The sequence below is a fragment of the Cetorhinus maximus genome, chromosome 7 (genome assembly GCF_964194155.1).
Source record: "Cetorhinus maximus chromosome 7, sCetMax3.hap1.1, whole genome shotgun sequence".
NCBI classification, from domain to species: Eukaryota; Metazoa; Chordata; class Chondrichthyes; order Lamniformes; family Cetorhinidae; genus Cetorhinus; species Cetorhinus maximus.
Genome location: NC_135885.1, coordinates 51,451,758 through 51,464,585, shown reverse-complemented (window position 1 = coordinate 51,464,585; position 12,828 = coordinate 51,451,758). Strand labels below are relative to the sequence as shown.

General features: G+C 36.3%; 1 protein-coding gene across 2 annotated transcripts in view; it reads left to right on the top strand.

Annotated features, from left to right (window-relative positions):
• LOC144682785 (putative ribonuclease ZC3H12C) overlaps window positions 1-11,369 on the top strand; it is an 83,898-nt gene extending 72,529 nt beyond the window's left edge. For both annotated transcript variants that reach the window (XM_078545488.1, XM_078545487.1), the window contains exon 6: window positions 105-11,369. In XM_078545488.1, the coding sequence (XP_078401614.1) occupies window positions 105-1,483 (1,379 nt within the window). In that variant the 3' untranslated portion in view covers window positions 1,484-11,369. The remainder of the gene's footprint in view (window positions 1-104) is intronic.
• The last annotated feature ends 1,459 nt before the right edge of the window (window positions 11,370-12,828 follow it).

Sequence of the window (12,828 nt, the reverse complement as noted above, 5' to 3'; positions counted from 1 at the left end):
ATATGTTTATTGAATAGCATTTTTTTTTTACATTTGGATTTGAATAACTATATGGCACATTTGTTCAAAAGTATTCATTTAAAACCCACTTGTGTTTTCAACAGGAAAAAAGTGCACTTATGGACACAAATGTAAGTACTACCATCCAGAACGAGGCACACAACCTCAACGTTCTGTGGCTGATGAACTCCGTGCTAGTGCAAAGAATTCAATAATGAAAACCACTAATGAAGGAGGCTTGGTGAAGAGCAACAGTGTTCCAACTAATACCAAAATTGAGGGTATGTTTGATGTCAAATGTACAGGTCCTAAAAGGCAGTCTGACCCAAGTATACAAACACCTCTTTATAATGAGGTTGAAGAGAAACTCAGCAACAAAACCAGATTGGAAACTAGGTCTGTGCCCTCGCTTATTGGTGCATCAAATCCTTCAGCTGCAAAAGTCCAAGGTAGTGCAGTATCAGGTTCTGGAATGCACCTTTTGACACAAGAACAAGGGGTGCCAACACAGTACTCCCCGATTCTGGTGAATAATAGCCGTGGAACACACAAATCCTATAACCAGCATCCAAAATGTGATTCTCCTGTTGATGGAGGATATTATTCCATGATGAATCCATATCATAACCTTGGTGTATCTGGTACACACAGCCCTGACCAGTTTTCTGTAGATAAAGAATATGGACTAAACCATGTAGGATCTGATTGTAGCAGCGAAGGTAGTATTAGCTGTGGTAGCAGTGATTCATATATTGGGTATAATGAACGAGCCTATCTAAGTTCCCCAGTTACTGTGCTTGAGGAAAACCTCAAATGTCACCAGTATCACAATCGACATCAGCCCTTTCTTCATGGTTATCATGATACTCTAACAAGAGTACAAAGTTATGGTCAAGAAGAGCAAAAGCCATTGCATAAAACTTCAATATCTTGTATGGCATCACATTTGCAGCACCCAGTAATTGGAGCCCGCTCTAGTTGTCCTGGTGAATATCGCCCTGTACCTCACAATGCCCAGCATCCACAGAGCATGCACATGGGAAGAGCACTAGGAACTACAAGGATAGAAAGCTTTTCAGACTCGCGTTTATATGAAAACCTACCAGTGAGGCAAAGAAAACCTTATATAGGTCAAGAAACATTTGCCAGTTGGAACAGGCTTGGCTATGGTATGGATAGTTATGGTTACGCACAAGGGTATTCGTTACCGAACAATCCAACTCAGCCATGTTATGATCAGTTTACATTCCAAAGCCTACCTGAAAAAAGGGAGCAGACCTGGAGGATGCCATGGAGTGGGCTACCTCCTGAACCTCCAAATCCACAAAGATTACAGGATGCCCGTGACAAGATCTTCATAAATCTGTGCAACATATTTCCTGCTGACCTTGTGCAGATGGTGATGAAAAGGAATCCTCATATAATTGATGCCCAGCAACTTGCTGCAGCTATTCTAGCAGAAAAGTCAAAACTGGGTTATTGAATTGAAATGCATCATCTTGGTGTTCTTATTTCTCAGCCCAAATGCTGAGGTAGCTTGCATTTGAGATTCTTCAGACAAGGAGATAAAATAGAGTATACAGTGTAAAGAAGTACCCTCTGCAAAAGGGATTTTTTTGTGTGTTTCTATCAATAACTTTTAGAATTGTGTTATTTAAGGCTGCAGTTTGCTATAGGAAACATAAAATGTATATGCTAAAGCACCTTTTTAAAATTTAAATACTGGTGATATGATCTACTGTCTCCATGATATATTGCAGCTTTAACCTGAAGATATAAGTAGGAAGTCTGACGTTTTTCTCAAAACAATACATTTAGTGGCTTATGGCACTTTTGCTTTACATTTTGAGAACATATTGGTGGTAAAGGTATGTAAATACAGATTTCAGCTTTACCACTAATTGAATAGTATGATCCAAAATGCAGCTGACTTTTAACTAATGGCCATTACTAGCTGAGCAGAAGTAACAGTTATTATTTGAGAATATATATTGGTACTGTGCTAAGTTTTGAGGTTGCAATAAAAAAACAACCTTTAAATTAATTTAGTTTAAGCATTTTAAAATATATTGTATACTGATTTTTAATAATGCACTCGGGCTATGGTATTATGAGCAGGCCTGATTTATCTTGCCACATTTTTTTTTAAAAGTAGAAACAAACAGATTGTTTAGTTTCAATGAGTTGTTTCTGGTATTTTTAATGGACTTTGCCAGCTGCGGTGTCATATTCATCCTACAAGGAATCTTTTTAGCTATTCATTCTGTTTAGCTGTTGAGTGCATTGCAGCCTTAAGCAAAGTTCTAAATGGCCAGAAATGACCTTTCATTGTTGATACAAATTGTATCTTTAAAATAAAATCTACAATACAGTTTTAAATTTATATTTAGTAATACTGTAAATACACAAACTTGTGTAAATGTGATTAGGGACCATTTGGGCAACATTTTACCAGATCCTTGAAATTAAGCATCAGTTTGCAGAATTTTTGCATTATTGTTTTTCATTTGTTGGAAGACATCAAGTTTGGACACACTGCCTCCTGGGCAGCAAAATGCCTCTCTCTCTCTCTCTCTCTCAAGTATAACAAACAATTGTAAAAGCAGTTCATTTTACTTTTCACTGGTTCTGCGTAAGTTACAACTTTGAGTTTTAGCACTGACTGACCAATCCACCAGTTGATCTTGTAATTTCTCTCTTCTCTTCATGGCTTGGCTGCAAGGTGGGATGCCATCCTGCGGAAGATTGTTAACTGAATTTTGAAATGTCTGTATAGCTGTTGTTGTTACCTCTGCAACAAGTGGATTAGCTGTTGGCTAAAGATATGGTTGTAAACTGTGGAGAATAACCATAAGTTGAACCCTGATTTCAACTTAAGGTGATAGGGTGAGCTTGATTTGAAGAAAATGAATAGTAAACAAAAATATTGAAAAAAATAAAATTGAAAACCTGACAAAACTCTACCATGATATTGGTGCTCCTTTAATAATATACACATGCATTTGAAAATGAAATGTAAGAAAGTGGAGCAGGCCATTCATCCCCAAGAATCTATTCGAACATTCATTAAAATCATAGCTGATGTTCTATCTCAATTCCATCTTGCTGCACCATTCCCATATTTTTTAATTTCCTTAACCAAAAATTAGTCGATCTCCATCTTGAATATACTCAATGGTAACAGCATCCACAGCTCTCTGGGGTAGAGGATTCCAGAAGTCAACATTGAGTGAAGAAGTTTCTCCTCATCTCAGTCCTAAATGCCCATCTCCTCCTCATTTTGAGACTGTGGCCCCTAGTTCTGGACTTTCCAGCTAGGGAAAACATTCTCCCTGCATTTACCCTGTTCAAGTCCCTTATGAATTTTAAATGGTTCAATGAGATCACCTCTCATTCTCCAAGGAATATAGGCCTAGACCACTCAATTTCCTCTCATAGGGCAATCCCCTCATCCCAAGAATTAATGGTGAACCTTTGTGCTTCCTCTAAGGCAGTACTCCTGTACAGAACTCCAGGTGTGATCTCACCAAGGCCTTATACAATTGCATAAGTCATCTTCACTATTATACTCCAATCTCTTTGTAATAAAAGTGAACATATCATTTGCTTTCCTAATTGCTTGCAATACTTGCATATTAAGTTTTTATAATTTATGTATAAAGACACCCAGGACCCTCTAAACACCAACATTTCCCAATAAAAAAGCAAGATACTGCAAATGCTGGAAATTTGAAAAAAAAAGAACCTGAAACATTAACCCTGTTTCTCTTTCCACAGATGCTACCTGACCTACTGGGTACTTCTGGTGTTTTCTGTTTTTATACCAATATGTCCCAGTCTCTTGCCATTTCTCCTTTAACATGCATAACTTCAGACATCCACACATATTTCATCTGCCATGTTCTTATCCACTGTTAACTTTTGCAACCTCTGTGTCTTCCTCACAGCTTACATTCTCAACTAACTTTGTATCGTCAGCACACTTGAAAAAGCTTGTCAGTATTGTTACAGTTGGATAGTTACAGCGTATCCAACATTTTTTTCCTCCTTTAAGCCATACAATTACAAACTCCAGATTTCAATCAATATTTTTTAGACTTGTCAATGCTATTCCATTATTGGACAGCTGACCAGTATTAGACTCTGGCCATTTTTTTTCTTCAATCCCCCTTAAGGTGGAATGTGTGGATTCCATGCAGCATACCATCTTGCAGCCTGAGAAAAAGCCAATGAATCTTGCATATTTGAATGGATATTTCCATGTACTGTGTGTATGTCATAACTAAATCAAGCAGGAAAAAAAATAACAAATTTCAAGGAACATGGTAAAATGGTTCCTAAAACCATGTCCAAACACACCTAATAGAATAACCTTTTCACTACTTGTGTGACACTATGTGTCACACTAAGTAGACTTTGGGTATGAATGCTTTTTTAACAGGGCATTGTGCTTATAGCCATAACTGATACTCTGAACCATGTTCAGCACATATCCATAACAAATTGTTGTATACAATAATAGTAATCATTAGTGTTTCCTTCCTCATTTACAGTACGATGTTGCTGATTTTTGAATTGCACACATTCTACAGTATCATTATAAAGCTCTGTTTGTATTGGTACTATAAAATCTAGTAAGTCTGCTGAAAAGTTACAGATAGTTTTCATACATTTAGGTCAAGATTGGAATTTTGAAATGATATTCATGAATAATTAACTCCTTTTCCCCTTTCCCCCACTCAGGTGCCATGTCTTCTGGTGCCAAATGGTTAATTTATCAAGTTGTTTTCAGATGCAACAGTACTTTAATTGTATCATTTTATATTCTACAATTTCAAAGTAATTAATCAATATTTTGAAACTTAATGATTTGTTTTTATTATAAATTCAACAGTAAAATATGAACAAATATTTTCAAACATTTGTGATATCTGCTTTCTATAATTAAGCATATTGGGGGTTGTGAAGAGCTTCAATATAATGCAGCTGACATTAATGCACATGACTTTTGGTACAAGCAGCTAGAATATTATTTTCATGCACAGCCAGTATTGTACTTCAGCTTTAACTCTACAATAATAGATCTGCTCATGGTAAATTATAGTTTTGAACTGTTTGTGTGAATATCCAGCCTCAAACTACTTTTATGATTACCTCGATATTTTAATGTAAGACAGCATTGAGGTCAGTTATTCTATGAAATGTTTAATCTTTAGTCAGCATTTCTCTTGCATTTCAAAATATTATCCATAATTGCTTGACATTGGGTTTCAAAGATAATAAGAATTTCTTGCTCCAATTGTTAAAATCTTTGTTCTTATTGCTTGTAAGCAGAAACAGGAAATCCATATGAAACATGAAAGCATGCTTGCTGGCGATTGATAAAATTCATGTGATAATTTATTGTACCTAAATCTACCAAAACTAACATCTTGTTCACTTTGTTACTTTATAATGAGTCACTGTGTCAACACTTTTTTAAGGGGGAGGGAGGTATGCATATTAAAATTCCTAATACAAATTGACATTTTCCTTGGCACTTGCACTGGTGGTATCGTACAAGCATATTTATAACTTCTAATAATTATATGTGTATACATTTTAAATGGCATGGTAGATCATTGCACAATGTATGTAAAATGGGGTTAGATTAAAATAGTCATGTAAATCTTTATCAGCCGCAGCTGATGATTTTGTAGTAAATTGATAGTGTAACTTTGAAAGGAGTTATATTGAAGATCTAAGGTGATTTATGCAATAATGAAATCAGTCTACATTTGTAAACCCTTTTTTTATCTTAATTGTTTAACTATTGCTAAATGATTGTGGTTTTTTAAGGAATGTTTAAGTGTGATGTACTCCATTGCTCACATATTTATTGATCTTGCTTCTCAAGCATCTGCTTTTAAATATTTATCATCAGACCTAATTGTGTAGGATTGGGCTAAAAACATGTAATTTGTCATTTTATGGGCACTGTCAAAACTTTAGCTCGAGCTATCACCTGATGGAAATTTCCTTTGTCTGTCCTAAGTTATTGTGATATCCTGATCCAGCTTTGTATATATAGTATTGCATCAGTTTTAGATGTCTGCATATATAGTATTTTCATTTATTTTAATGGGTGAACTGAGCATGGCATAAAGAGAAACTTTGTTTGAAGAAACAGTTTACTTCTATATTAGAAAGTTACAAACAAGTTTCTGGGAAGTAAAAATAATGCCCAATTTATTAGTGCCTTGATTTCTGCAACTTCTGAAGTCTTACAGGTGTTTGCTCCCAAGGGAATTTTGCTATTCACTTATCCTTTCCTTCCATAGTATTTGTTACAATCACTCACTGCTCCAAGTAGAGCTCTTGTTTTAATTGCCATATAGCTTTTCCATTTTCTGTCACATTTCTCCTTTAGTTTGGGAATACTGTATACTAATCACAGAATTTTAACAACACAGGAGGCCGTTCAACCCATCATGTCTGCACCAGCTCTCTAAATGAGCATTATGACCTAGTGCCATTGTCCTGCTTTTTCCCTGTACCCCTGCACATTGTTTCTATTCAAATAATCATCTAATGCCCACTTGAATGCCTCAAATGAACCTGCCTCCACCGCGCTTCCAGGCAGTGCATTCCAAACCCGAACCACTCGTGTGAAAAAAATTTTTCTCACATCACATTTGCTTCTTTTGCAAATCACTTTAATAAGAATAATTTCATGACTGCATTGCTGGTAAGGAGTCTCATCAAAATTTCACCTGTGCACTGGGCGTAAATCTGCTTAATGGATGTGCATTGACAATAATGGTTGGAAAATTAAATTCAGGTTTCTAATATCTGATGCTAATGGATGGGGCTCCCTGCCAGCAGCTCAAAAATTCTCTCTTGTACATAACGCTGTGACTCTATCCCATATTATTATTTCTCACATTGTACACAACAGAATGGGAGAATATACTGACCAGAATTGCAGGCTTTTTTTGCTTATTCACTATTCCTTTTACCCTATCCTCTATTCCATTCACTAAAACTTGAGCCTTTTTTTGTAGTGCATGATGGCATCCAAATTACACATCACCAACCACAAGTATTTATCTTAACTTCATTAATGATAGTGCCTGGGTTCAAGGTTGAATATACTGGATCATTTACAGTGATAGATACCTATATGATGTATGCTTTTACTGTTGCAAAATGAGTGGTGAAGCTGCCCCCAGGCTTAGCAAAGGACTAGATGTAAGTTTCTTAATACACAATAGATCGGGAGCTATCAGAAAGCAACAATTGCCCATGTGAAGGGTCAGTAAAGGATGCAGCACCTTCATCCCTCCAATTTAAATTATGCAATTATATAAAGTACTTATTCAGATATGCCATTACTTGTTACAAAGTTTCCAATACAAGAATGGATATGTTGTGAGCAATTCGCACCCCCGCCCCCCTCATCTTTAGGGCCTTTACTAAGTCGCTAGAATTATTAGGAGACTGCCTTGGGCTGCTGCTGTCCATAGGAGCTAAATTACGCAAGGTTCTTGTAGCAACAAAAGGCATCCATTTTATGAAAATTGTTTTTCAGATAAAGTCACATGCAGGCTAGAAGTGGTAAATTAATATAGGCTTTGCTCACAACCAGTTGCTCTAATTTTTCTTTGCTGTACATATCCTGTTTGTTGCACTGTGCAGTCCTTTTAAGATTGCTGCGTAGTTACACATGTTAAAGGGAACATTGGTAATGCCCACCTGTTATGTTCCCTATGGGGTAAGTTCCAAATGAACCCAAACGACTTAGAGGGAGCATTGCTTGAAAGAGTCAGTTTTTTAACATTTGCAAACAGGCTATTGAAAATTGCCATTTCCAGTGCTCATTTTTTTAATTATCAAAAAGCATCCTCCAATATGGATGCTATGACAGTGAATTTGAGTGGGTCCAAATTTGGATACTAGAGCAGCAGCTAAAAGTATAGGCCTGCAGAGATTTAGCTTGTCGAGTTTCAGATTTCACACGTTGACTGCAAAAGTTGGAATTGACCTTTGGGGTAAATGATGATGGTGCAGACTTCCATTACAAAGCTATGATTCAGCTTTTGCTCTAACCTGGAATGAGGGTCCTTTGGACTTGAATAGGCATGTATCATGTGTACTTGTAGTGACTATACTGTCACCTGTAGACCAGAACAAGACCTTGCATACAGTCAAATGGAAAAGTACAACACAGGGTTGTGGAAGTTTTTGTTTTTCACAGGGAATTCCCTCCCTCTCCTCATGTTAATACAATTTTCCATAATTAAGACAACTAACTTAATTCAGAGAGGCACTCCCCAGGTATTTTTAGAAAAAATGAGCTTAAGAATCTATATAAATAGAAACTATATAAATAAGGTTTCTGTTGTGATACAGTTACAGATTGCTATCAACATACAAGGTAAATTTGTGAGCTATTACTTGTAAGTGTGTCACAAATTTGACTGGAAGTTTATGCCCTGCGTATGAGGCTGAGCGCACATACCATTGGTAGTTTTAAAACTTTTCATAGAAAAATCTTGAAAAAAGATCTTAAATGCAAGAGAGAACAACGGTATATGGTCAAGCATGTGGCCCCATAGACCTCAGGTGAGCGATTCAATGTGTAGTGAAGCATCTGTTTGACTGTAATTATCTATGAAACCTTTCAAAATACTGTAATAAACTGAAGAACAATTTGGATTAGTTAACCCAAATAATAAATCTTAACAAAATCCTGTTTGTCACATCAGGAACAGCTTGTAGTTTACAATTTGGTCTGCATTTAATTAGTTTCTACATTGATATGCAAAGCACTAAATGGTTCCTAAATAAGGTTGACACTTAGCTCTCATTTCCTGCACTCACTAGTCTGGAATTATAGTGTTGCAATCAAAGTCTGGGTGGTATATGTTTCTCAATGTTGTAGGAAGCTGCTTTTAATGTGGCACAGTAACTTGTGTGTTTCCTGTCCACTGGATCATGCAAAATGATCCCATCCCCTTAACTCCTTAGACTGATCAGTTACCCTTTAGTCTCAGTGCTCAGTGTGATATATAGAACTTGCATTAGCAGAATAAGTAAATACACCAGCCAGTCTGGCGTATATCCCCTCCTTTCTCTTCCCTTTATTTCTTACTCCTTGTACTATTCTCTTGCCCAAATGAGCAGAGGGTTTCCTACCTACTTTTAGCTTTCTGCTTCAATGTGGTATTCAATGCAACTAAGGTTAGGAAATTAGCCAAGAAAGAGCTGAAATAACATGGACTGGTGCTCACTGCTTATTCTTTTAAACTTTAGTTTGCTTATATTTAAAACCCACTTGTTAAATGTTGCTCAATTTGATGAAAGTAGCTTGTTCCTGCAAATTTGCTAGATCAGATTAGAGTCTGCTGTTCTGCAAAAGCTCAACTTCAGTCGTGCAGGCTCATGCCCTTAATTGAAATTTTCAGCCTGGAAATGTTCATTCCCACAGATCTGTATATTCAGATTTTATTGGGATGTTCAATATAAATTATTTATATCTGTAAGAATTTACATTGTTTACAAATACCCAATATCAGAGGACCCTTTCAATCTATAAGCATCTTTTAGTTTATATACAAAAACTTCAATATTTACATATTGGTACTAATTTTAAAATCATTGTGCGCTTAAGTGAAAGGAGTTGCCCATCAAATTGAAGATGTGGTCATTATAATTAAATCTTTTGCCCTATTTGGGCAAAAACGAGTAAGATTTGAGTTGTCAAGTATCACATTTCAGCATTAATTGCTAGGTGGTATATCTTGTGGAATAAGTGACATTTCTTTTTAGTTTTGATTCCTAAAACCTTTAAAATCTGCTTGCTGTTACTAATAGTATTTTCTTACTAAAATACAAATCAGCTTGTTACACCAGCTGAGAAGGAAGAAAGGAATTGGTTTTTATGTATTGTTACTCAATGGGGAAAAGCCAACCATGGCTGAATAATGTATGGAGCAAGGACAGCTTGAACTATTGAACTATAATTGAACTATTAACTTCAACATCCTGAACTTGGATAAACATCAGTTAGTGTCATGTGACAGTACTCACTTATGCAGTATCCAAAATTAGGTAATCAAGTATTATAACAAGTAAAAAAAGCTATTTTCAAACATTCTTGTATGCAATTTCCAGAAAAAATTCAAGGTTGTAAAATTTATCAATTCTACAGAATGTTTAAAAAATTTTTAAAAATCATTTACACATTTGATTTTCATCTCTCCTCCATTGGCACCAATGCCTTCAAGCCCTAAGATCGGGTAGTTCCTGCCTAAACCTCCACCTCACTCTTTAAAAACCTCTCTCTGTGACCAAGCTTTGAATTGCCTGTCCTAGCATCTCAATGCATCATCACCTTGGGACATTTTACAGCACGTTATGAAGCATCCTATAATTTGTGGAGGTTTCTAGATATGGCTTTAGAAATAACTGCCAGTCAACTTACCCACACCACCTGGCGTACTTTCACAAGGATAATTCTGCTATCTATTCTCTTCTCCAATACTGTTCAATTATAATACTCTTTTGCCTCAAATAACTTTTTTTATCCTTTCAGATATTTGAAGTCTCCTAGATACTTCAAATGTGTACGGTCTTTACATTAGCTAGCCAAAAACAATACATTTGGTGTTGATCAAAACATGAAATGGAGTCGTGGAGTTTGTCTCAAATTTGCCTTTTTCTGCAGTATAGTACAACATTGAGCTGCCCTATAAAACAGAAGCTGTTACAGCAGTGAGCCGAAGCAATTTCTTGAAGGTGTGAGAGGGGCAGAGAGCAGAAAGGAGAAATTGAACAGCAACAAGTCTTTAAGAAAACTGGTATTAGTGAGAATTGAATGACAAAGCTGGTAATTGTGTAACCATTTAGGGTTTGTTTTAACTTTTTAAAACCCTATAGTCAACACAGTCAAGCCTAATGTTATAATCACAATAGTTTAAACGGCTTACACCTTGGTCTAAACTTAATATGGTTGGAGAAACGTCCTTAAGGATGTGAATGATCAGTGATAAAATATAGCAATTAACTAGCTTATGTTCCTATTTTTGAACAAAAAATAGTTCATGCAGAACTGTTTTGGATATCTGGATAGTGAATTTTATAACATGATAGACCAACTTGTGAACCACTGGCTTTGAATTCAGATCAACTACAAATACATTTGTAGAATTGAAAGTATATCATAGGTGTGCTACTGTTTTGTGTTCTGAGTGTTTAAAATGTAACAAAGCTTTCAAATACCTTTGTAACCTAGAGAAAAATAACATATGCAAAAACTTGGTGAATTTTGAGATTTATACTGGTATTTAGATTTGGAATCCAATAAACTTATTTAAAGTTTAATTAAACATCTTGTCACAATTAGCTTCCTCTTTTGTTCACCTGTGTATTATCCTTTACTATGTAAAGTATCAGTTTGGCTCATTCTGCATCAGAATTTACAATTTCAAAAGTCACAAATTTGAATATGTTCAAATAGTCTTGAACTCAAGAATGTCATCACACATCAGTATTGAGCAAGTGCTATATTATTGGAAGTGGATTCTTCCATGGGGAAGTTAAGATTCAATCTGCCTAATTGAAACAAATGTCATGCTAGTATTCTTCCCTCATCCAGTGCCACAAAAAAGAAATTAGCCATTTATATTTGGTGCTAGTTGTGGAATGTTGTTGGCAAAAACTTATTTCCTTGCAATGTCACTGCATTCAGTCACAATCATGTACTGAAACATTTTGATGTAATGGAGTGTTACACAAGCAGAAACTACAAACCCATTGATTTTACATCAAATGGGGAGCTATCAGATGTAATCTTAACTTGTTACCAGTTATTTTAGAAAATTTATCATTAATTTAGAAACTGAAAACTAAATCTGCCTCACCATTTTGATGAAATAACAATTAAAGTGGTCTATAACCTGGAATTCAATGCATGCCTGAAGGCACTTGATAACTCAGCCTTTATGAAATTTTAAGTTCAAAGCTGTGGAGATTGAGGATGCACTTTGGAATGACTGAAGGGTAAGAAAAAACAGTGGGTTGGGGTGGCAGAAATACTGAATAAATCATCAGTCCCATTGAATTTTGTGCAGCTACATATACACGTTGAAAGGCAGAGGTTGGGAAGGCATTCTATCTCTGCTCTGTCATTATTTTGTTACTGCTATTAACTGAGGTTTTCAACCTTCAAACTGAGTTTAGTCGTTCATGCTGCACGCTGCTATTGTGTCTTGAAATTGAGAGAGGAAACTAGGAGTAGGCCATTCGGCCCTTCGAGCCTGCCCCGCCATTCAATATGATCATGGCTGATCCTCTATCTCAATGCCATATTCCCACTCTCCATAACCCTTGATGCCCCTAATATCCAAAAATTTATCAATTTCTTTCTTGAATATACTCAGTGACCTGGCCTCCACTGCCTTCTGTGGTAGAGAATTCCACAGGTTGACCACCCTCTGAATGAAGACATTTTTCCTCATCTCAGTCCTAAATGGCCTGCACTGTATCCTCAGACTGGCCCCTGGTTCTAGACTCCCCAACCAGAGGAAACATTCTCTCTGCATCCAGTCTGTCTAGCCCTTTTAGAATTTTATACGTTTCAATCAGATCCCCTCTCATTCTTCTAAACTCTAGGGAATACAGGCCCAGTCAAACCAATCTCTCCTCATACGACAGTCCTGCCATCTCCAGTATCAGCCTGGTAAAGCTTCCCTGCACTCCCTCTATGACAAGTATATCATTTCTTAGGTAAGGAGACCAAAACTGCACGCAATACTCCAGATGTGGTCTCACCAAGGCCCTGTATAA